The sequence below is a fragment of the Pseudophryne corroboree genome, chromosome 2 (genome assembly GCF_028390025.1).
Source record: "Pseudophryne corroboree isolate aPseCor3 chromosome 2, aPseCor3.hap2, whole genome shotgun sequence".
Taxonomy (NCBI): Eukaryota; Metazoa; Chordata; class Amphibia; order Anura; family Myobatrachidae; genus Pseudophryne; species Pseudophryne corroboree.
In genome coordinates this window covers 194,359,982-194,386,229 of record NC_086445.1, presented here as the reverse complement: position 1 = coordinate 194,386,229, position 26,248 = coordinate 194,359,982, and the positions used below count along the sequence as shown (strand labels likewise).

General features: G+C 39.3%; 1 protein-coding gene across 2 annotated transcripts in view; it reads left to right on the top strand.

Moving 5' to 3' along the window:
* Positions 1-26,248, top strand: part of ITGA5 (integrin subunit alpha 5) — a 210,747-nt gene that overhangs the window by 101,138 nt on the left and 83,361 nt on the right. For both annotated transcript variants that reach the window (XM_063952190.1, XM_063952191.1), the window contains exons 7-22: positions 329-454; positions 3,328-3,372; positions 3,488-3,531; positions 4,066-4,122; positions 4,829-4,881; positions 5,254-5,459; positions 5,804-5,986; positions 6,260-6,305; positions 6,951-7,058; positions 8,586-8,641; positions 8,754-8,908; positions 9,975-10,112; positions 11,617-11,681; positions 21,536-21,686; positions 22,633-22,725; positions 24,589-24,668. In XM_063952190.1, coding sequence (XP_063808260.1) covers positions 329-454; positions 3,328-3,372; positions 3,488-3,531; positions 4,066-4,122; positions 4,829-4,881; positions 5,254-5,459; positions 5,804-5,986; positions 6,260-6,305; positions 6,951-7,058; positions 8,586-8,641; positions 8,754-8,908; positions 9,975-10,112; positions 11,617-11,681; positions 21,536-21,686; positions 22,633-22,725; positions 24,589-24,668 — 1,606 coding nt within the window. The remainder of the gene's footprint in view (positions 1-328; positions 455-3,327; positions 3,373-3,487; positions 3,532-4,065; positions 4,123-4,828; positions 4,882-5,253; positions 5,460-5,803; positions 5,987-6,259; positions 6,306-6,950; positions 7,059-8,585; positions 8,642-8,753; positions 8,909-9,974; positions 10,113-11,616; positions 11,682-21,535; positions 21,687-22,632; positions 22,726-24,588; positions 24,669-26,248) is intronic.

Below are 26,248 nucleotides of genomic sequence, written 5' to 3'. Positions count from 1 at the left end.
GCGCCCATGTGCAGTCTCCTTGCGGCCAAGCGGGTCCCACTGAACGGTGTGGCTGTAGCCTTAGCAGACACTCTTTCACTGTGATTTGTTTTTAATAAAGCTTGTATGTTTTGGAATTCTGTAGCCTTGTTTGTTTTGGGAAGATGTAGGTGGAGAATGGCAACAAGATGTCTTGTAAAATGAGCAGCATATGAACTGGTGTGATTGATTTCACATTCTTGGGTATTCAGAAATGTAACTTCTGCGTTGTGTGTAAGGTGGAATTGCTATGCTTTCATTATGTAATATGCAGATTTCTTTGAATAATGTAGAACACGCTTTGTTTTAGGCCAAGTGATCACAGCAACGCAACCTGAAATCAGGGATTCCTTCTACCCTGAATACTTTATCCTAGACATTAAAGGACAAATGAAGACAAGTCAGGCTCACGCTAATTATGATGACAGTTACCTAGGTAAGACCTTTATCATTTTATTCAACTGATCATTTAAAACTTACATTTATTCTGTAAATAAGTTGTTGTCCTGCCCCTTTGAAAAAACAAAAATAAAATTGCAGTGTCCGGCCTGTAGCCAGTAGTACAACGTGCAGTGTCCGGCCAGTAGTACAACGTGTTGTTTTCGTTCAGCTAAAGTCAAGTCACATAACTACAGAACAAATATCTTGAGTCCTTTTTAAGACGACAACAGGCAAATTTATGAAACTGATCTTAAAGCTGTGATCAGCCAATTTCTCCTCAGATTTAATTAAAAAATGTTTTGAATATGGTGCTAATTAGACGAGTTTTAAGGTGTGTACACACGGTGAGATAAATCTGTAAGATTTTGACTATATACACTGCTCAAAAAAATAAAGGGAACACTAAAATAACACATCCTAGATCTGAATGAATGAAATATTCTTATTAAATACTTTGTTCTTTACATAGTTGAATGTGCTGATCACAAAATCACACAAAAATTATCAATGGAAATCAAATTTATTAACCCATGGAGGTCTGGATTTGGAGTCACACTCAAAATTAAAGTGGAAAAACACTATAGGCTGATCCAACTTTGATGTAATGTCCTTAAAACAAGTCAAAATGAGGCTCAGTAGTGTGTGTGACCTCCACGTGCCTGTATGACCTCCCTACAACGCCTGGGCATGCTCCTGATGAGGTGGCGGATGGTCTCCTGAGGGATCGCCTCCCAGACCTGGACTAAAGCATCCGCCAACTCCTGGACAGTCTGTGGTGCAACGTGGCGTTGGTGGATGGAGCGAGACATGATGTCCCAGATGTGCTCAATTGGATTCAGGTCTGGGGAACGGGCGGGCCAGTCCATAGCATCAATGCCTTCGTCTTGCAGGAACTGCTGACACACTCCAGCGACATGAGGTCTAGCATTGTCTTGCATTGTCTTGCATTAGGAGGAATCCAGGGCCAACCGCACCAGCATATGGTCTCACAAGGGGTCTGAGGATCTCATCTCGGTACCTAATGGCAGTCACTCTACCTCTGGCGAGCACATGGAGGGCTGTGCGGTCCCCCAAAGAAATGCCACCCCACACCATTACTGACCCACTGCCAAACCGGTCATGCTGGAGCATGTTGCAGGCAGCAGAACCTTCTCCTTGGCGTCTCCAGACTCTGTCACGTCTGTCACATGTGCTCAGTGAGAACCTGCTTTCATCTGTGAAGAGCACAGGGCGCCAGTGGCGAATTTGCCAATCTTGGTGTTCTCTGGCAAATGGCTGTAAGCACAACCCCCACCTGTGGACGTCGGGCCCTTATACCACCCTCATGGAGTCTGTTTCTGATCGTTTGAGTAGACACATGCACATTTGTGGCTTGCTGGAGGTCATTTTGCAGGGCTCTGGCAGTGCTCCTCCTGTTCCTCCTTGCACGAAGGCGGAGGTAGCGGTCCTGCTGCTGGGTTGTTGCCCTCCTACGGCCTCCTCCACATCTCCTGATGTACTGGCCTGTCTCCTGGTAGCGCCTCCATGCTCTGGACACTACGCTGACAGACACAGCAAACCTCCTTGCCACAGCTCGCATTGATGTGCCATCCTGGATGAGCTGCGCTACCTGAGCCACTTGTGTGGGTTGTAGGGAGGTCATACAGGCACGTGGAGGTCACACACACTACTGAGCCTCATTTTGACTTGTTTTAAGGACATTACATCAAAGTTGGATCAGCATGTAGTATGTTTTTCCACTTTCATTTTGAGTGTGACTCCAAATCCAGACCTCCATGGGTTAATAAATTTGATTTCCATTGATAATTTTTGTGTGATTTTGTGATCAGCACATTCAACTATGTAAAGAACAAAGTATTTAATAAGAATATTTCATTCATTCAGATCTAGGATGTGTTATTTTAGTGTTCCCTTAATTTTTTTGAGCAGTGTAGTTAAAATCTTAAGGAAAGTTAGTGCACATCTCAAGGTGTTAGGCAGCTTGCAATACAGATTCGATCCCGATGCGCACTCCGTGGGGTCGGTATCGTAAGGCTAGGTAGACTGTGCAGGCAAGTCAATTTTGACTATCTAGTACATAGACAAAATCAAAAGTACAGATAGCACAGATTTTGATTATCTGGTCAAAATCGGGCATAGCAAGGATCTCACCGTGTGTACACGCCTATAGAGCATTCACGTAAAACTTAAATATATAATACAATACGTGTGTGTGTGTGTGTGTGTGTGTGTGTGTGTGTGTGTGTGTGTGTGGATGCAATTTCTTTTTAAAAAGTCCAATAAAAAGCGAAACATTTTCCATGAACAAGGTTAAGTTGAATGCATGCACCTTTATTTGGATATCCTTTTACAATGGTCTTCAGAGTTCCTCGTACCATTGTCAGGTGCTTGATCCATTACACTTGCAGCCTTGTCCCTACGCTGCTGTAACGGTCTCCCGGGAATGTTTTGTAGTAACAATTGGCACTCTGTGTGCATGCGGTCTGAGAGTCTCTATAGAACAAGTTGTACATTTAAGACTGAAAAGCTGGAAGGCAAAGCATTTCTTCTGCCCTATTGAAGGAGCACATGTACCACAATAGTAGCACGCAGCAGGATCTCTGCTGAAGTACTTGATTTCCCTCTGCTTGTGTTACACACAAATCTGCAGATAATAGGAGTGTGTGTCTGCAGCCGCCGCTGACAGAACCACACAATGGAGGGGCTGTTTCGTCCCTGCTTTGTAACTACTGTGAGCTCTCGTTCTCTGCAAACATCATGTGGTTCTGTTCTTTAATGCTCAACAATATAAGTTTATCCTTCAGTGGAGTGTCTATTTTTTTTATTACAGCCTCCACATTTACCTATTATTGCCTTTTACTTTGTCAGGTTATTCTGTAGCTGTTGGAGAGTTCAGTGGAGATGACACGGAAGGTAAGTGATGTGGTCTCATAACTTTACACCGTCTGACTCGTATCTTCTAATGCACCTGCTACCAAAGTCCTGTGACTGGTCCTAACTACAGCCTTTGTTTTTTTTTTCCTTACAGATTTTGTGGCTGGAGTCCCCAAAGGAAATATGACCTATGGATATGTAAGAGACAGATTTTAACATAGAAGATCACCTATATTTTCTAGTGCACTCATTGGGTGGTATCCAATTAGCAGCGGTAATTTGCTGCTGCTAATTGACTCGCCAGGGGATATCCTATTAACACCCAATGCCAGAACTTATTAGGGATCTTGTTTCACCAGCCTAACCCATAAGTTACAATTTTTTCTGTGATAGTTGCCACAAAAGTACACAGGTCCACGGCTTTTTGCGGACCCTAGGTGTTTTCATGCGATACAGGGTAATTTGCTGTGCAAAACAGATGGGCTGTAATTAGATAACCTGAATTGATCATCAGAGTTTTATTGTGATAAAAAGACAGTTTTGTTTATGCACCAAATTACCACAGCTAATAGGATATCTACTCCCTATTGTTTTTTTTTTTTTTTTAATGTCTAGCAACTGTGGTATTACATCTACTCACTGTACTGTTGTAGTTTTTCTTTGGTGAAATATTATCCCATAATATGATGTGTTCTGGTCAGTGATTACTGATGAACCTTTCTGCTTTCCTAGGTCACCATCCTGAATGGGACAAACTTAAAATCCCTGTATAACTTCTCTGGAGAGCAGGTCAGTGGTTCTTCAAGTTTCGGACAAATGAAGTAACTGATTTATGAGCGGTGTTGGGCACAATAAGTGTTACAGCTGTTTTGTAAGGGATGATTACAATAGAAGATGTTGGAGCTTGTATTTTTTTTTCTAATGCATAATAAATGTATTTTTTCGCATTGAGATCTAGAAACATCCAGAAAAAAAAACTACCAATTTCCAATTAAAAATACTCAGCTCCTGGTAAATCAAAGCAAGCTGCCAACATCTGTTTCTGATGGTTATTGGTACTTGAAAGCGGCACACTGATGGACTTTCCTGGAATTAGTAATGTGCTATTTGTAGTTTAGGGGACAGCATTTTTGTCATATTCTGAATAAAAACAGGGAGGCAATACTTCTCTGTGAGGATGTATTCAGTTCAACCTTAAAAATAGAGTTCTCTGCAGGGTCGGAGTGTGGTGATTGTTTGCCAATGTGAATATATGTAGTTTTGTTATTGGCATGGATAATTAAGATTCCACAGTGCATTGTGTAATAAGCAAATATCACCGTATGATCAGTGATTACATAATGCCAGTAAAATCGATGGCTTGTGATGCTCACTTTTGTGCTATAACTCAACGGCAAATACTGTAACTTATTATGTGTACATGTGGAAAGACTAGATTAATGCAGCCAGTATCTTAGCCTTACAATCTGTACATATCTGTTTTGTTTGTGTCTAGATGGCGTCGTACTTTGGCTACTCTGTTGCAGCCACCGATCTGAACAGCGATGGGTAAGAGTACCAATTGCCATTTTATTAATACTATCTTAATATATACTATATATACTACAGTTTTGTAATATTTTGAAACACACTTTGGATATATTTACTAAAACCTCTGAAAACAAAAACTGGTTGCTATGGGCAACACCTCCAATAGGATTATAACTATCCAATTTCTGATTAATTCTAGATAAATGATTGCAAAACTCTGGTTACTTTAGGCAGGCCCTCCAATTTTATTATTTTTAGTACTTATTTAAATTTACCCCTCAGTCTGCATCTGGGAAAAATCGCTGCATTTTCTGAAAGCTAAATTGGTGATAATGCAAATAATCATTCATAGGAACAGCACTATGTAACTTTTACATATTTGCCTTTCAGATTGGATGATCTACTGATAGGAGCCCCCCTGTTTATGGAGAGGACCCATGATGGCAGAATTCAGGAGGTTGGACGGGTCTATGTCTACCTACAGGATGACAGTATGTCCAGCATCCCATCTGTGGTGCTGACGGGACAGCAGGAGTATGCCAGATTTGGCAGCTCCATTGCTACTTTAGGAGACTTGGATCAAGATGGCTTCAATGGTAAGTAGATGGGGAGGTTTATTATTTCATCTTGTGTAACTCTGCAGTAGTGTTATCTGTCCAAAACACACAATTTAATATCTGTAGACATTCATCATTGTGAAATGGGCGATAAAGATAAATGGTCAAAGCTGCAGTATGTTATAACAAAAGATTTTCCCTTTTGGTAATCTAAAGGTACATATTGTAATATTATTGTTCATACAGGTGTATGCTTGTCTTGTAGTAATTGGAAAATCTGCTAAATTTGTATATGATCCTCGGATTTACATAATCATAATGGTTTATGCATTTAATATTTTATATGTTTTGTGGAGTATAAGACTATTACTTCCCATTTACAGATATTGCAGTCGGGGCCCCATTTGAAGGCAGAGGGGTGGTGTTTATTTACAATGGTCATGCTGGGGGTCTGAGCGCAAAACCATCTCAAGTACTGAAAGGAGTGTGGGGTTCTCCTACGGCTCCCGCTTTCTTCGGCTTCTCCGCCAGAGGAGGCAAAGACCTTGATGGAAATGGCTATCCAGGTAAAGGTTCCAGAGGATTTAGCACTCTGTTTGCCCTTGTAAATTATTAATTCAAATGTTCTAGTTCAGAAATAATTACTGTGTAATTAGGAGCTATTTTTGCTGACATCTGTATTGATGTGTAAACGGTAGATGTATGTTCAAATAATTTTAAACCGTATCAAGAAATCCAAATATGGCAACCCATTTGTTCTCACATGTCCATGTTCTTTATGCGGCATGGTAGAAATATATTGTATTTTAGAGGTCTCTATTTCATTTCTTTTTCCCTAGACCTTATAGTGGGAGCATTTGGTGTCGACAAGGCAGTGGTGTACCGGTAAGTACAATGCAGCAATCCATACACTATCGGAGCCTCTATAAAGAGAGAATCTCTTGTAACGTCAGAGATGACTGCGTACCCTGCTTTACAGCAGGTGATGTTACTGTGGCAGGCCTGTCAGTACTATGCGCCTGCTGTGCACTACTGTATATGACAGCTGTAATTACTGAAAGCTGCAAATCCTCAACCTGACCTGCTGCACATTGTTCCCGTTACTGTGCCTACAATGTGGTTTTGACTAGTACGCCTTTTATATGTTTAATTTATTCTTTTTAATATTGGCAAATATTTGTATCCTCTATTTCTGTGCTATCATTTTAATAAAAGCACCATTTACACCTTCATAGCTAATGGGGTATTACTGTTTAGGTCCAAATATATCTGAAAATCTTTCTTGCTTGAAGGACACCGTATACATTTATGGATCAACAAAACATAAAGTTGCTATCCTGCCTCTGTGTCCAAGAACCAAGTTACTGGATCATTGACCAGTGCTGTTGGGTTGCTTCCGGTGTTACAGTGACTGTCCTTTCTGGTAGCATCTTATAACATGACAGGAATATTGTAGGGCGTTGCGTTAATATTGGGGGCATATGACCTATGGAGAGAAACTTTGTACTGAGTAGATTTCATCCTCTGCAGGGGGCGTCCAATTGTTCATGCCAGTGCCTCTCTGTCCATCTCATCGTCAATGATTAACCCAGATGAGAAGACCTGTTTAAATGAAGGCACTGCTATGCGAGTATCCTGGTGAGTCTAATGTCTTCTTTCTGAAGCAATAACATAGAAACGCAATCCCAGTTTGTGATGTTTGTTGCTTGTTAGTTTTTATATGCTTTTATCCTTTTATAAAGGTGTGGAATTAAATCAATATTTTAGATCTACACAGCTAGATGGAAATAGCACCCCTGATTGTATGAATGAGACAGTGCATGGTTCTACGCTTGTTGGTGTAGCTATAATCATTGCTTTGTGCTTCAGTGTAATGGTCACCCGTGTACAGACGGCGTATAGCTGGGAGTAAAGAACTTTTATTAAACATTAGAAACTATTAATGAACAAATACACTTTCAAAGGTGCACATAAGAATTTGCACATGTATTGAAGCAGTATATTTATAATAAATAAGGCTTGCATCTGTATGTTTCCATTTATGTAAGAGTCTTTTGTATAGTTATCTGTGTTTTCAATCACATTATTAACTCCTACACATGGTTAATTGTCGAGGAAAGCACACAGGGAGACTTTGAATTGGATTTATCTTCACAGTGTTAGTTCTGCTTTGCATCTGATAAGTCACAAGGTCACTCCTATCTATCCGGGGTTTAAGTGAATCTAACTGAGATCATTTGATTATGTTCTTATAATCTATATTGTTAGAACACAGTCATTTGTCTGTTGCTAGGGAACCATGTAAAGCCTGGCAGGGTGCCTTGGGCTTCAATGAATGCGCAATTGTGAAAGGGGTCTGGAAAACAGCTGCTTAACCTTTCTACAACTGACAAAGTTTCTAGTGGATATCTCTATCCTTATTTTAAAATACTGAAGACATTATTTGATGGGCTTAACCCACAGTGCTAGAGTTCAGTAGAGTCTTCTGAACAAAATTCATGCCATATATCTTGTGCCTCAGAGAGGTCACTAGTGTATTGGTAACAGAATATGGGTTAAACCTATTAAATTGTGTTGCTTTCACCATGTGGAGGTGACAAGTCCACTTCAAGATATAGAAGTTTGGTATACTCCTCTATAAGGGTGGTGCACATTAAAGTAGTGGCACAACATGAGTTTTTTCTGGATTTATCTCTGGTGGCTCTTGGTCCATAAGGGTGATGCACATTACTTTTGTGGAGACAAATTGACTATTCTTGGCCTCAGAGCACAAACATGTGTTAATCTATTGCAAAGAATGCGTTAATGCATTGTGTGAATTGCATAATGGTCATGTGTGACTGTTGGTAACAAGCACTGCCATACTATTACTAATTTTTGCATTTTCTTTTCTGTGAAAATATGGTGTTTTGCTTTTTACTACATACAGTACATGTAAATTCCTGCAGTGCTATGATCCGTTCAGTTTGCCGGCGGTCAGGATACCGACATTGGAATCCCGACAGCCGGCAATGCCGGATTCTGCTGGGCGGGATGCCGCTGTCTGGATACTGACAGTCTGCATCCCACCTGGCGGGATTACGTATGTAATCCATGTCAATTACTATGTGATGCCTTCATGTAAACTTCTCACATTTGGATTTCATCACATCTTATTCTTTTCAGTGTAAACCTTAGTTTCTGCCTGAACGCATCAGGAAAACATGTGCCAAATACAATTGGTGAGTCTGTACATTTTAAATGAACACAGCCTAGAATAGCTTTATTCTCTCCCCTATATCTATATGTTGTATGATCCAAAGCCTGAGTTCATTGGCTGTGTTTTTCTATCAGGGATTAATGTAGAGCTGCAGCTGGATTCTATGAAGCAGAGAGGGGCTGTGAGGAGAGCACTGTTCTTGAAATCTGGCCTTCCTCACATGACTCAGAGTGTTCTCTTACACAATGGTGGCCAGGAACAATGTAGTGAGATGAAGATCTACCTCAAGGTAATTTCTCAGATTGTGCTTAATTATCGGCTTAAACTTTTCCAGCAATCTAACTAGATTGCTTAGAAATGAAGCACACATCGCTCTGTGTGTAGGGGTGCTGACGACAGCGATGCGCGGCCCGCGTGGCGCTATCGCCGGTGCTAGATTGGCCACAATCTAGCATGTCGCTCATTTCACTGCTGGATGAAATGAACGTCCCGTCCCTCACCCCCCACGCTCAGCACACATCGCGCTGTGCTGAGTGGGGGGGGGAGAGATGGGTGCTGAGCGGTCACTGGTAGTTCGCTCAGCACACATCTCCGTCAGTACGGCCCTTATGTCTCAGTTTCACAATTCTTAAAGAATATGTATATAAAGTGTGGTCCCATTTATGAAATGATTTGGTATTAACAACACATTCAACATATGTTGCATTGTTTATAAACCAAATTCTGCAGCCAAACTGTGTATGTAATTAATTATCTGCCCTATAGGACTACAAGCTGAAAATTTGAAGGAAATTATTTTCTTGGACGCTAGTCAAATTAACTATTGTATACAAACCCAGAATACACTTTGTAAACATTGAATAATTCTTCATTGAGTAATATTCTTAAACTAAAATTGGATTCCTGAAAGTTCCAGAAATTACATAGTTTTTATTTAGATTTTGTTTATGAAGTCATTGTTGGCACATGACATTGTGGATTTATAAGCTACATTTTCTTCTCTAACCTGGAAGTTTTCAGCCTCTCAGGTCTTCCAAATACAAATTATACAGTTCCCTTTACATCTTTATTTTTGAGAGAGAACTTGCAGAGGATTTCGAACTTAAAAAAATATTTTTAGAAGGTCCTAAATTATGTACGTTAGGAATGCAGAAGCAAAGCACAGCCAAGATCCATGAAATTGGCCATAGTCCAGACAGTAACTCCCTGTAACCAGCTTGGTTCTTTATCGGTCAGCGTGTATGCAGTTGTTTGTTTATTTTAGTTCTTGTTGTAAAGACTTAAGGTGCATATAAAGGCATAAAAGGTAAATTATAGACTCTTTAATTTTTATTTTTGGTTCCTTTTTTTTTCAGGATGAGACAGAATTCCGGGATAAGTTATCTCCGATTTACATCTCTCTGAACTTCTCCCTGGATGCGCAGGCCCCTACTGATGCTCATGGGCTATTGCCAATCTTCAATTACCAGACTAAGAACCACATTGAGCAGAAGGTCAGCTGGCATAGACATTGCTGCTTGATGTCTTGTATATTGAGTCATTGTAAACCTATATAAAGTACAAAAGATTAGGAGGGATGTAAGGTGGCATTGCAACTGTAATAGAAGCTCTCTGTGAGAATTCTTTACAGACCATGCTGATTATCTAAAGAACCACACTGCTTCTCTTTATTTGCAAGTGTGCCGAAAGATCCGCCAAGTGCATTTCAAAGTGTTCATCCACTTTATTCTCTAGAAACCCAATTCTAATATATCTGTCCCTACAGTTGTATCTTTGGAAAATTATAAAAGTGACTGCAAATTGAAACCTCCATCCACTGCAGAATACCCCTCCCCACCTAATAGTATTCTGAATTATTTTATCCTAATATACAGCTCATTTAGCCTCATTTGGTTTTTACATTAATCATGTGACAATATAAGAATTGCGGTTATTTATCATGGGAGTACGTGATATCTGTGCAGTCACTCTGTATTCAATTGAAAAAGCAGTCCACAAAGCTTGGCCTGAATAGCTAATGCCATCTTTATATCGCGTAACCCGTTATAACCCATAGGCTACAATTTCACATGTCTTGTTTGTGGATTTCTCTCTGGCAGCTTACACTTGCACATGCACTGTAGGCCAGGTCAGTTTGCACCTATCAGTAATGGGGTGATAACATAAGCCGCCATTCTACCATTTATTTTTCAAGGAGACGGTCTCTTATCAGAACTATTGTCACAGGAAGAAAATTTTGATCGCTCAATACATTTTTATTTGGTTCATTGAGCTGGCATATTTACTAATGTAGTTTTGCAGTCAGTCTCTGATCACTAACACTTGACAAAGGTCACCAGATACCAGGTCACCAGAGTCACGTGCTCTGCCACAATATTGGCAACAATTCCCTCTAACAAGCAACGTGATGCTGTTATTGCATACCTTAGCAGAAAATGGAAAACCAGGAGTTGGGACATACGCCTGCTGATATTTAATGCTTCAGGGCTCACAAGCTAAAGAATGTCCACTAGTAGACTAGTGCAAAAATGAAATAGTTAACCAATATGGGGTCTGTTCAATACCTGTCAGATCCTCTCCGACAGAGAGGATCCGACAGGTCAGTCTTCAATTAGCAGGCATTTTTGACAGGTTTTGCCCATTTTCGACAATGCTGTGCCGACTATTTTTGAAGTCTGATCAGCACTGTCGAAAACGGGCTAAAAACCTGTCTGCTAATACGACAAAACACGTGGATCCGCAGCTAATCCGCCGATCCACGTGTTTTCCGACAGGTCGGAAAAACGTCAACTCCATTGAATAGGTTGAATCCTGATTCGACCTAAAAGTCGAAAACTGCTGCCTTTTCCGACTTGACGGCAATTCCGACAGGCATTGAATAGGCCCCTATGTGTATGTATTTCTGTTATCTAATTTACGTCTAGCATGTGTTGTATTACCATAACTTACTTGGCATAATCTGTGCCACCAGTACTCATGTGTGTCCTCTTATCTCAGGCTCAGATTCAGCTGGACTGTGTTAACAATATCTGTGTTCCAGATCTGAAGCTCAATGTATCCAGGTGAGTGCGGTTCTGGGAAGGAACCATCCTGGTTTTGCCATTTAAAAGATTTTAAGCTATGGGGCAGACCCGCCGGAATTGAACCAATGCCTCAGTCTCGCAGGCTATTACATTTCCCCATAGTCCCGAGTGCTTTTATTCGTCCACAGTGCCCACTATCTACACTTGTACAGTATACAGTTGTGCTCATAAGTTTACATACCCTAGCAGAATTTGTGATTTTCTGGCCATTTGTCAGAGAATATGAATGATAACTCACAAACTTTTCTTTCACTCATGGTTAGTGGTTGGGTGAAGCCATTTATTGTCAAACAACTGTGTTTACTCTTTTTTTAAATCATAATGACAACAAATTACCCAAATGACCCTGATCAAAAGTTTACAGATTTTGGCCTGATAACATGCACACAAGTTGACACAAAAAGGTAACCATCCTCACCTGTGATCTGTTTGCTTGTAATCAGTGTGTGTGTGTGTGTGTGTGTGTGTGTGTGTGTGTGTGTGTGTGTATAAAAGGTCAGTGAGTTTCTGGACTCCTGAAAGACCCTTGCATCTTTCATCCAGTGCTGCACTGACGTGTCTGGATTCAGTCATCGGGAAAGCAAAATAATTGTCAAAGGATCTGCGGGAAAAGGTAATTGAACTGTATAAAACAGGAATGGGATATAAAAAGATATCCAAGCAATTGAGAATGCCAATCAGCAGTGTTCAAACTCTAATTAAGAAGTGGAAAATGAGGGATTCTGTGGAAACCAAATCACGGTTAGGTAGACCAACAAAAATTTCAGCCACAACTGCCAGGAAAATTGTTCGGGATGCAAAGAAAAATCCACAAATAACTTCAGCTGAAATACAGGACTCTCTGAAAAAAAAGTGGTGTGGTTGTTTCAAGATGCACAATAAGGAGGCATTTGAAGAAAAATGGGCTGCATGGTCGAGTCGCCAGAAGAAAGCCATTACTACGCAAATGCCACAAAGCATCCCGCTTACAATACTCCAAACAGCACAGAGACAAGCCTCAAAACTTCTGGAACAAAGTCATTTGGAGTGATGAGACCAAAATGTAACTTTTTGGCCACAACCATAAACGTTACATTTGGAGAGGAGGCAACAAGGCCTATGATGAAAGGTACACCATTCCTACTGTGAAACACGGAGGTGGATCGCTGATGTTTTGGGGATGTGTGAGCTACAAAGGCACTGGAAACTTGATCAAAATTGATGGCAAGATGAATGCAGCATGTTATCAGAAAATACTGGAGGAAAATTTGCACTCATCAGCCCGGAAGCTGCGCATGGGACGTACTTGGACGTTCCAACATGACAATGATCCAAAACACAAGGCCAAGTCGACCTGTCATTGGCTACAGCAGAATAAAGTGAAGGTTCTGGAGTGGCCATCTCAGTCTCCTGACCTCAATATCATTGAGCCACTCTGGGGAGATCTCAAACGTGCAGTTCATGCAATACAGCCTAGGAATTTACAGGAACTGGAAGCTTTTTGCCAAGAAGAATGGGCAGCTTTACCATCTGAGAAAATAAAGAGCCTCATCCACAACTACCACAAAAGACTTCAAGCTGTCATTGATGTTAAAGGGGGCAATACACGGTATTAAGAACTGGGGTATGTAAACTTTTGATCAGGGTCATTTGGGTAGTTTCTGTTGTCATTATGATTTAAAAAGAATAAACACAGTTGTTTGACAATAAATGGCTTCACCCAACCACTAACCATGAGTGAAAGAAGAGTTATCATTCATATTCTCTGACAAATGGCCAGAAAATCGCAAATTCTGCTAGGGTATGTAAACTTATGAGCACAACTGTATGTTATTTACATTTCATATATCCAGGATATTGAATTGCACGGTAATACATCACTAAATACAACGTGTAAGGATATCCTTTATGTATTATTGACTTTCTATATTGTTATAAGCGTCATATAGCAGTAAACCAAGTATTATTGGAGAGAAGAAACCTATTTACATCAACGGCCCTCATTCAGTATCTGTAGCAGATTCTGCTAAATAGCAAATTGTCAAGGAAATTACCCAACTGCGCCTGCATGCATATAAAATAAATAAATGGGTGATTTGAATAAAGGGGAAATCACAGTACTGTATTGGTAAAATTCATTTGACATTTATTCTTGTGAAAAAAGAAAAATATATATATAAATTGAAACGAAGGAAGATGCAAAAACAAAAAACACCTTTTATTACAGGTAAAATATATGTCAGAATGATAACAGGTCAGAAAAAATCTTCCTGCACCTGTACAATGTTGGAAAAAAAAAACTTTGGAAAAAACGTAGTAAAAAGATTTGAAAAATATATATAGTAAAGTTCCAAATGTCTGGTGTGAAATAGAGTGTGGCGTCCCACCTCTTTTCCACCTTGTTGTGACTGGTTATGTGGTATACTACAGATAAGGTAGATTATCCGGAAAACAAGGGAATGTTCAATTTCCAAGTATAGCCCAGTGGTAATATTAATTGTGAATCCCAGTGGAGGCAAGGTCTTAATTTATAACTGCTGTGATGCTGCGGGGTACCCCAACGTCGGTATAAGTGGGATAAGGTATTCAGGGATAAAGGTATAAAGAAACCCCGGACTCCCCGCTAGTTCTCCCCGTTATAGTCAGCCGGAGGCGCCTGCACTCACAGGTGTCTGCCGACCGCTATTGACGGGGGGACGCGGTCATGCCACTGGGGGGAAGGTAACACTGACTTCGGGACCCACAAGGGGACTGTCCGTCGTGAACCTTCCCTCCTGCGGGGTCAGATACCTTTTTCTCCTGCGCTTGATCCCGTTCTGTTCTTTCTTCCTCCGGTCTGTTCTCTCGGTGTTCTGCTTGTAGGTCTGTTCCCTCTCAGCCGCGCGGCTTCGTTCTATCTTCACGGGATCACTGATCTGTGCGGTTATGTTCCGTCCGGATATTCTTCTCGGTCTTGTATCTTTTTGCAGGAGAATAGTCTATTAATAGGGTGATGATGTGATGATATGCTTTTTTTCTCCAACGCGTATCGACCCGTCTGGGTCTTCCTCAGGGAGTCCGTGTCTACCATCTTAATTGAGGGCTTTTTATGCCCATAGTTCGTGACATCATAATGGGAGTGTCCATTTTTGTCTCTGTGGTGCTGGATACAATTATGTCTATGGAGTTGTTACATAACCCAATTGATTCTAGTCTAAGTGATTATAGATACTAAATGGCTATATGTAATAACATAGTGATTAGGAAATGTATATAGCAGGGAAACCACCGTTTTGCTCCTATATTCTGGTATTGAATATGGATGGTAAAGAAATACAATATAAATTAATTATACTAAATGGATAAGATAAAAAGTGGGAGGAGCTAGATGAATTGAAAATGAAAAGAAAAAGGCTTTAAATTATTATATCTGATAATACAGAAATAGTAGTATATGATGGTATTTTATATTTGAAATGGCAAGACAGTTGCTAGGTTTTAGTTTCTGTTACGGGTTGTGATAATAATTAAACTATTTGGAAAGAATAATAAAGCGGAAAATTGAAAATAAATGAAAAAGATGAAAATATTCATAGAGTGATAATAGTAATAGTGAAAATAAAAAATAATAAAAAAATTTAAAATAAAATAAAATAAAGTAAATAAAATTAATAATACAATTGAAGATTAAATATAAAAATTAAAATAAATATACATTGTTGGTAAATAGATAACTAATAATTAATAAGAAAAATTTGAATAATGAAAAATGATTGTTTTCACAGTGTAGTGATAGAAAATGATTCTCATAATGGAAAATAATTTTTTTAGCTATAGAACTATTTCTTACTATCATGGTTAACCCTTATGGGGCTTTTGGTGGTTGATGAACATTATTTATAAGGATGGTGATATAGTCGGTTTTTAATAAATGATCATATTGTATTGATTATAGATACTCAATTGTACATGGAGTGCTGCTAAATAATTAAAGTACTGTGTTGTAATACTAGCAATACTCATTTAAATTATTTGTATTCCAAACTGTATATTCCTTTAAATGGAATATCTCATTTTGTTGTCTATGTATATATATATATATATGCATACATACACACATACACAATTATATATATATATATATGCATATATATATACACATTGATGAAGGAAAATAGAGGAAAGGTCGGATTCTATATGTTAGTCAGTTCATAATTATTGACCTAACTTCATTATCTAGGTTTAGGCCTAGCGGTCTCAGTGTTTTCAATGTGTACATCCACCTTAGTTCTTCTTTGTTGATTTTCTTCAGAAAATCTCCTCCTCTCCAATTCGGTGGAACTAACTTGATTCCTATTATTTTCAAGCCTGTCGGGTTGCTTTCGTGTAGGTCTTTAAAATGTTGTGACAAATTGTGTGTCTCTAGACCGTGTTTTACGTTTCTTACATGTTCAGCTATTCTCGTTTTGAGGGGTCTTATGGTTCTTCCTACATATTGTAGTTTGCATGGACATTCGGCTAAGTAAATGACCCCTTTACTGTGACACGAGATGTGTTCCTGTATTTCGAAGACTTCTCCTGTTTTATTGGAGGTAAAGTTGGTGACCTTTTTTGTGCTGACTCTCTGTGTTTTGCAGTAGTTGCAAGAACCGCAGTGAAAAAAACCTTTGTTTAGTTTTTGTCCTAACATGGTAGTCTGTGTTTTTTCTACTCTTCTCATATGGCTGTGTGACAATCTAGATTTTAGGTCTGGTGCTCTCTTGTAGATGACCTTCGGTCTTGCTGGTAGTTTGTCAGCTAACATGTCATCTTCTAGTAAGATGTGCCAGTGTTTGTACAAGATTTTTTCTAGCTGTCTGTTGTTGGTATTGTATTGTGTGATAAATGCTGTTTTGAAAATTTCATTTGTTTTTTCCTTGTTTCTGTAAGTTAGAAGGGTGTTTCTATCAATCTTTTTTGCTTCTTCTAAATCTTTCTCCAGAATATCTTTTTTATACCCTTTCTCTATAAAATGGTGTTTCATCTCTTCTGCTTGGATTCTGAAGTCTTCTAATTTTGTACAGTTTCTCCTAATCCGTTTGAATTGTCCTAGTGGGATGCTCTTGAGCCAGTTTCGGTGATGTGCACTGCTGTTTAGAATGTAGCTGTTTACATCCACACTTTTCTGAAAGGTTTTGGTATGAATGGTAGAATTTTCTATGAATATTGTTATGTCTAAGAAGTTCACTGTTGATTTGCTGTGTTCTGTGGTGAAAATTAAATTATTATTGTTCGCATTAATGTATGTGAGAAACTCTAGTAGTCTTTCTTCTGTACCTCGCCAGATAAAGAGCACGTCATCTATGTATCTTCGCCATAGGACCAGGTTTGCTCCAAAACCATGCTCACACCAGATGTTGTTATCCTCCCAGTGGCTCATGAATAAATTAGCATAGCTCGGAGCAAACCTGGTCCCCATAGCTGTACCCTTAGTCTGTCTATAGTGTGTGTCGTTAAACCAGAAATAATTGTGTTCTAGAATGAATCTTATGCATTCTATGATGAATGTTGTTTGTCTGGAATCCAAATTCTCGTCTGAGGATAGAAAATGTTTTGTTGCTGATAATCCTTGTTCTTGGTTTATTACTGTGTATAAAGAGGTGACATCACTTGTACATATCCAATAGTCGTCTGACCAGATTACATCTTTCAGTGTTCAGTGTCCTATGGCGAAGATACATAGATGACGTGCTCTTTATCTGGCGAGGTACAGAAGAAAGACTACTAGAGTTTCTCACATACATTAATGCGAACAATAATAATTTAATTTTCACCACAGAACACAGCAAATCAACAGTGAACTTCTTAGACATAACAATATTCATAGAAAATTCTACCATTCATACCAAAACCTTTCAGAAAAGTGTGGATGTAAACAGCTACATTCTAAACAGCAGTGCACATCACCGAAACTGGCTCAAGAGCATCCCACTAGGACAATTCAAACGGATTAGGAGAAACTGTACAAAATTAGAAGACTTCAGAATCCAAGCAGAAGAGATGAAACACCATTTTATAGAGAAAGGGTATAAAAAAGATATTCTGGAGAAAGATTTAGAAGAAGCAAAAAAGATTGATAGAAACACCCTTCTAACTTACAGAAACAAGGAAAAAACAAATGAAATTTTCAAAACAGCATTTATCACACAATACAATACCAACAACAGACAGCTAGAAAAAATCTTGTACAAACACTGGCACATCTTACTAGAAGATGACATGTTAGCTGACAAACTACCAGCAAGACCGAAGGTCATCTACAAGAGAGCACCAGACCTAAAATCTAGATTGTCACACAGCCATATGAGAAGAGTAGAAAAAACACAGACTACCATGTTAGGACAAAAACTAAACAAAGGTTTTTTTCACTGCGGTTCTTGCAACTACTGCAAAACACAGAGAGTCAGCACAAAAAAGGTCACCAACTTTACCTCCAATAAAACAGGAGAAGTCTTCGAAATACAGGAACACATCTCGTGTCACAGTAAAGGGGTCATTTACTTAGCCGAATGTCCATGCAAACTACAATATGTAGGAAGAACCATAAGACCCCTCAAAACGAGAATAGCTGAACATGTAAGAAACGTAAAACACGGTCTAGAGACACACAATTTGTCACAACATTTTAAAGACCTACACGAAAGCAACCCGACAGGCTTGAAAATAATAGGAATCAAGTTAGTTCCACCGAATTGGAGAGGAGGAGATTTTCTGAAGAAAATCAACAAAGAAGAACTAAGGTGGATGTACACATTGAAAACACTGAGACCGCTAGGCCTAAACCTAGATAATGAAGTTAGGTCAATAATTATGAACTGACTAACATATAGAATCCGACCTTTCCTCTATTTTCCTTCATCAATGTGTATATATATATGCATATATATATATAATTGTGTATGTGTGTATGTATGCATATATATATATACATAGACAACAAAATGAGATATTCCATTTAAAGGAATATACAGTTTGGAATACAAATAATTTAAATGAGTATTGCTAGTATTACAACACAGTACTTTAATTATTTAGCAGCACTCCATGTACAATTGAGTATCTATAATCAATACAATATGATCATTTATTAAAAACCGACTATATCACCATCCTTATAAATAATGTTCATCAACCACCAAAAGCCCCATAAGGGTTAACCATGATAGTAAGAAATAGTTCTATAGCTAAAAAAATTATTTTCCATTATGAGAATCATTTTCTATCACTACACTGTGAAAACATAATCATTTTTCATTATTCAAATTTTTCTTATTAATTATTAGTTATCTATTTACCAACAATGTATATTTATTTTAATTTTTATATTTAATCTTCAATTGTATTATTAATTTTATTTACTTTATTTTATTTTATTTTAAATTTTTTTATTATTTTTTATTTTCACTATTACTATTATCACTCTATGAATATTTTCATCTTTTTCATTTATTTTCAATTTTCCGCTTTATTATTCTTTCCAAATAGTTTAATTATTATCACAACCCGTAACAGAAACTAAAACCTAGCAACTGTCTTGCCATTTCAAATATAAAATACCATCATATACTACTATTTCTGTATTATCAGATATAATAATTTAAAGCCTTTTTCTTTTCATTTTCAATTCATCTAGCTCCTCCCACTTTTTATCTTATCCATTTAGTATAATTAATTTATATTGTATTTCTTTACCATCCATATTCAATACCAGAATATAGGAGCAAAACGGTGGTTTCCCTGCTATATACATTTCCTAATCACTATGTTATTACATATAGCCATTTAGTATCTATAATCACTTAGACTAGAATCAATTGGGTTATGTAACAACTCCATAGACATAATTGTATCCAGCACCACAGAGACAAAAATGGACACTCCCATTATGATGTCACGAACTATGGGCATAAAAAGCCCTCAATTAAGATGGTAGACACGGACTCCCTGAGGAAGACCCAGACGGGTCGATACGCGTTGGAGAAAAAAAGCATATCATCACATCATCACCCTATTAATAGACTATTCTCCTGCAAAAAGCTACAAGACCGAGAAGAATATCCGGACGGAACATAACCGCACAGATCAGTGATCCCGTGAAGATAGAACGAAGCCGCGCGGCTGAGAGGGAACAGACCTACAAGCAGAACACCGAGAGAACAGACCGGAGGAAGAAAGAACAGAACGGGATCAAGCGCAGGAGAAAAAGGTATCTGACCCCGCAGGAGGGAAGGTTCACGACGGACAGTCCCCTTGTGGGTCCCGAAGTCAGTGTTACCTTCCCCCCAGTGGCATGACCGCGTCCCCCCGTCAATAGCGGTCGGCAGACACCTGTGAGTGCAGGCGCCTCCGGCTGACTATAACGGGGAGAACTAGCGGGGAGTCCGGGGTTTCTTTATACCTTTATCCCTGAATACCTTATCCCACTTATACCGACGTTGGGGTACCCCGCAGCATCACAGCAGTTATAAATTAAGACCTTGCCTCCACTGGGATTCACAATTAATATTACCACTGGGCTATACTTGGAAATTGAACATTCCCTTGTTTTCCGGATAATCTACCTTATCTGTAGTATACCACATAACCAGTCACAACAAGGTGGAAAAGAGGTGGGACGCCACACTCTATTTCACACCAGACATTTGGAACTTTACTATATATATTTTTCAAATCTTTTTACTACGTTTTTTCCAAAGTTTTTTTTTTTCCAACATTGTACAGGTGCAGGAAGATTTTTTCTGACCTGTTATCATTCTGACATATATTTTACCTGTAATAAAAGGTGTTTTTTGTTTTTGCATCTTCCTTCGTTTCAATTTATATATATATTTTTCTTTTTTCACAAGAATAAATGTCAAATGAATTTTACCAATACAGTACTGTGATTTCCCCTTTATTCAAATCACCCATTTATTTATTTTATATGCATGCAGGCGCAGTTGGGTAATTTCCTTGACATATGCTAATCCTTGGAGGCATTTGGGTTTAGCCTCTCACTCGTACTGCTGCCACCCCCGTACTACCCATATAAGTGGAGCGTTGATCACATTTGCGAGAAATAAATAGCAAATTGTGCTACTGAAAAAAATCTCATGCTGGGCGCCACCCACACAGGGCAAGGCAGCCCAGAATGAGACGCAGCGGCACCATGCTCTCCCCACAAAAGCCTGCGTGTGATGTCACGTGGCTACCCCTATAACTGTCCGTACACGACTGCGTTGTTCGGACCAATCCCCCCCCCCCCCCCCCTTCTACCCCTTTCTTCAACCCTTACCCCATAACGCTTCCTCATGGGCTGACACTGTCGGTCGCCATCCGATCGCATCATGACTGGATGCGATCACACTGTGGTGGATAATCGGACGATCTGCGTAAACGCAGGTTAGTGGTTAATGCTGACTAAGGGTCAATGTCCAGTAATAATTTCATGTTGTAGAGATTGCTGTCCAGGATCAAGTGTTTATAGGTTTATGCATACCATGATATATGTCTCATTGGGCCTAGAATTGCCTGATTGGGTGACAGAATTGCAGCCTTTATGTGCACCACTATTAGTTATAAGTTTACAGCGATCGTGTCTGTACTGTGTTCAGTGTTTTCAGAACATTTTGTGATTGAAGCAGTGTACAGGCAATAACAGGAAGTGCAGCGCATGACTATGTGTCAGAGCAGTGTTCTGTATGCATCCAGCCTGGCTTTAATCTTCTTGTCTGAGTCACTTGTACTTGCTGTGTTACTAGAAGTGATTTTTTCAGAGCCTTCGGGAATTAGTGTTATGACCTTGGGCGCTGTGGTGTTCATACATGTTCCACAGCTCTGTAATGTATGTATTACAGTGATCGGAAATCCGTGTATTTGGGTGATGAGAACTCCCTGACGTTGCTGTTCAATGCCTTGAATGATGGAGAAGGTGGAGCATACGAGGCAGAGCTCTATGTCATCCTGCCCTCAGAGGCAGAATACAGTGGTATCGTGAGAAACAATGAAGTAAGAGTCTCCATTATCTCTGCATAACCTACTCTGCTCTCATACAGCTGTGTGAGTCTTACTATACAATTAGGGCCAGATGTGCTAAACCTTAAAAAATTATAAAGTGGAGAGTGATAAAGTGCCAGCCAGTCTGCTCCTAACTGCCATGTCACAGGCCCTGTTTGACAAATGTCAGGAGCTGATTGGTTGCTAGTTTATCACTCTCCACTTTATCACCTTTCGAGGCTTGGTACATCTGGCCCTAACGGGTCCATATTAATGTAGCATTTAAAAGAGTGGAGAAGTGAGGCAGTTGAGAAGTTGTCCATGGCAACCAATCAGCGTTGAAGTAACATTTTATAATTTGCGTACTATAAAATTATACAGAGCAGCTGATTGGTTGCCATGGGCAACTTCTCCACTGACTCTCTTCTCCACTCTTTTCACTGCTTCATGAATAGACCCCTTAGTGTCCAACTATCCAACGAGGATCCAACAAGGACTTGGCCACTTTGTCCCAGCCTCATCCTTTGTCTAACAATCTGTTCTTTGAAAGCAATGCACCCAGGGGCAGATTTAGGGGTGAGGATGCCCCTAGGCACAACAGTAATGCCCCTCCATGCCTGATTTCATCATTTTCATTGTTAGAAGTCCTCATTTGATTGCCAATTTAATAGAATAATAAAAAAAAGCAACAAACTATGACATTTTTTTAATTATGCATACATATTTACGAAGTAGGATAGCTTACAGGGGCAGTATTTGCATGTCCTACCCACAGTACCAACACAAGCAGCCAGGTGCCGCCTCTGGGCATGTACCTCCAGTGCCTAATGGGACATTCATCACTGAATGCACCTATTACTTTCATATATTTTCTCACTGCGTTACTATCCCCCTAATATGTGTTAATTTAGATTTCTGTCTTCTACTTAGCTCTAATCCATATACATATCCTCCATAGAACCTCTCTCTGCTACCTTGTCGCTATGAGCTGCAGAATGAAACCCGCCTGGTGATCTGTGACCTGGGAAACCCAATGAAGCCTACGACTAGTGTAAGTTGAGAAGCCAGTTTCAATCTGTGTACTGTTTCTATATGAATATGAGACTATCTGGTCCTGTTAGTTTAGTTATAAGCTGTACACCTGGTAGTCTAGGGACAGATATCTTTTTATTTCCCTGTTCCACTTTAGCGTATATGATCTTTTATGTGGAAACCCGCCTATAGTCTTAAATATTATTATACCTTGTGTTAAGGATGGGAATCGAATGATAGTACATTAGAGCCATCAATGTTTCTGTTCCGATGTTTGATGGTTTTTACCATTGATGGGGACTTCACAATCTTTGCTCATCATTAATGATTTGTTTTGTTCGGATACTCTGCGACTACTGATTGGATCGCCCCACACCTACCCCTTCCTCTTCAGTCCGTAGTATTGTGGACCGAACACACACACACACACACACACCCACTCAGTCTCACAAAAGTTTCAATCGCATACGTATTTGTGATAATATTACAGTAATACTGCACTCAGCTGTTTCCCAAATTTGACAAATAAATATTGAATCATCAATGGCACTAAACAAGCAGCCACATAACATCAGTAATACAGATGGTCCCTTTTAATGTCCCATTACTACATCTGTTACCTCTCACAATCCTAAAATATACTGGTATGTTAATTAATAATACATATTAATTTAGTAGAACTCCTCATAAGAAGACGTGAACAAGACAGAATAAAAAAATAATTATCCCCTGGCCCTTTTGAAAGAATGTTTCACTCCTTAACCCACCCCCCATACCCCCTAAGAAAAAAAATAATCCCACTAGACCCTAATAACTGCCGACAATATCATTTATTACCATAGACACTTTGCTCTACTTCTGCTGTCACTGTTATTTCCTGTGTGAATCTCTACTGATTTGATCAGTTAGTGATAATCTCTCTTTAACGCAATTATTTTTTGACTTAAGCTGGACAGAATTAAAGGAACTGTGTGGGTGAAAACAGAAGTACAGCACTCTGTCGGTAAAAGCAATCAATAGCTGTACTATATTTACAGTATAGAACAGAGAATCCTTTTATTTATTTTTTATATGTAAGTAAATGAAATATATGGTCCAATTAGGTGACATTCTTTACAATTTCTCATGTGATTTATTTATTTAAAGGTGCTCGAATCTTGTGTTCCCTTCCCTATATTGTATAGTGTAAATATAAGGGGATGAATGTATAAAATTATTTGTTATGGGCCATTACCTGGCTTTGTATGATTATGCTAGTAAATTTGCTTGAGCTATTCTGTAGAAATTAGAGATGTGCGGGTTCGGATTTACTAGGGTTTTGCTTATTGGCTATCCAAAACGCATGACATCCGTGAGCCAATAAGATGCCGTTTCGAGACCCGAGTAAATCCTAGTAAAACCGAACCCGCACATCTCTAGTAGAAATGCTACTTTTTTTTTTGCTTTTAACGTCTGCATGAGCCGTCCTATCGGCCCCACTAATAGTGCTAATATTCCACAATGTCAGACCTCGTTCGGTGGGTTCATCCATGTGGGAATGATCAGGTCCCTAAAGAAACGGTGCTCTCTTAGCGCAGCATATTCTGTTGCGCTATGTAAGAAACTGTAAATAAATATATAAATTCAGTTGTAGGGGGATGCTACCATTATACTTCCATAATGAAGAACAAAACTAAAACAAACTATATTTAAATCATAACTCGTTTAACAGATACCTTAACAATTCACAATGGGAACCATACACGCTCAGACGGGATGTAGTTATGTGACCGCACTTCATTTTACCAATGTTACGTCTGTATATGTCTAGATTGTTTTAATGGATCATTGTCACTTATTTTTTTATTTTTTTTTTCTTTCTGTTCGATTTCTCCTTCCGCAGCTTTGGGGTGGGTTGAGGTTCACTGTGCCGCATCTTCGAGACACCAGTCAGAAAGTTCACTTTGACTTTCAGATTCGCAGGTATGTTGAAAATACATTTTAACTGTAACATTTGGGCCTTAGGTAGGGACTTGGTAACAATTCTTTCCCCCTTTTTATATATAAAAATATATTAATAGATCATCATGATTGATGCACGTTGGATAAGATTGCATTGTGTGCTAAGTTTCTTGAAGAAATGATAGTCCGCTGTCCAATGGGGAGTAGCCACGAGGCACCTCATGCACTAACAATGCAGGAAACCCTTGTTTTTGTGTTCTCATACCATAGAGGGGCAATTTTTTAAAAAATGAGCAAGGTTTTCCTCCTGTAATTTACTGTATGCGGCAGTATGGAAACCTACATCCTTTTGATCATCTGGTTTATTTTACAGTGAATAGAGCATTCAGTGAATTATTAAATTCATAAGATTTTGCAAGCTGTCAAACTTTTTCGCTTTTACTGTATATTAAAGCAGCCATTAACATTAATGAATGTAAAAATATAATCAAGGGAATTTAGCAGAATTGGGGGTAGATTCAATTGCAGTCGAAAGCGGCCGTCTGTCGGAATAGCCGCCGATCAGCATGCTTCAGCCGGAAATGGGGCCAAATCCGACAGGTTTTGGCCCCATTTCCAACCATCTCAATCCGACTTTAAAAAAAATTGGATTGAGATGATGGAGCTGAGAGGGGGAGACGGGGGCGAGCAGCGGCTATAGCAGCGTAGCAGAGGGATTGGGCACCGCCGCCGCTCACGGCAACATCCACCCGCTTGCGGGACCTCGCTTGCTGGAGCCAGGTGGGCGCTGCCGTGAGGTCTGGTGGCGGTGCCCCATCCTCCTGCTACGTTGTGCTGTAGCCGCTGCTCTCCCCCGTCTCTCCGCTGCTCTCCCCCGTCTCCCCCTTCTCAGCTCCCTCATCTGAATCTAACTTTTTTTTAAAGTCAGATTGAGATGGTCTGGAACGGCAAAATTCTGTTGGATTTGGCCGTTCATTGAATAGCCCTTGTTGGATCCATTTCCGAAAAATGCATGTCGGAATGGATCCGACTTTAATTGAATATACCCCATAGTAGTTTGGCTCTTGTATTGCTTTCCCTTTCCTATTTAGTTCACTAGAACTCGCAGCCAGGATGGCAGTTAGGTGTTTGTTGCAATGATGTTGCTGTACTTGCTGCAATATGGATAACGCCAATGTCTCATGCTAACTGGCATTATTAATATACATGCATTTAAACACGAGTACAACTTGTGGTAAGGAGTCTGACAATGAAACACATTGTTTCCCATGACACAATAGCCACATATTAGTTGCATTTGAATTGTTTTGTTTTTTTTGCATGCTGCATGTTCCATTGAAATCAATGGAATGTTCATAGGCACACCTGAAATCCATTCATTTCAGTGGGAGCCTATTGTAAACATGCCCACTTGTGTTTACAGATGTGGTGAAGAGAAGGAGATAAACTTACACACAGGTCACAGCATGTAAAAAAAAACCCAAAAAAAAAACCCAGAATGATCTCATTTATAAACATATCTAACCTCTTGTCAACCACATGTGAATGCTGAGAAAGACGTGTATAGAACATATGTCAAACACTTGCATGGCATATGTTTT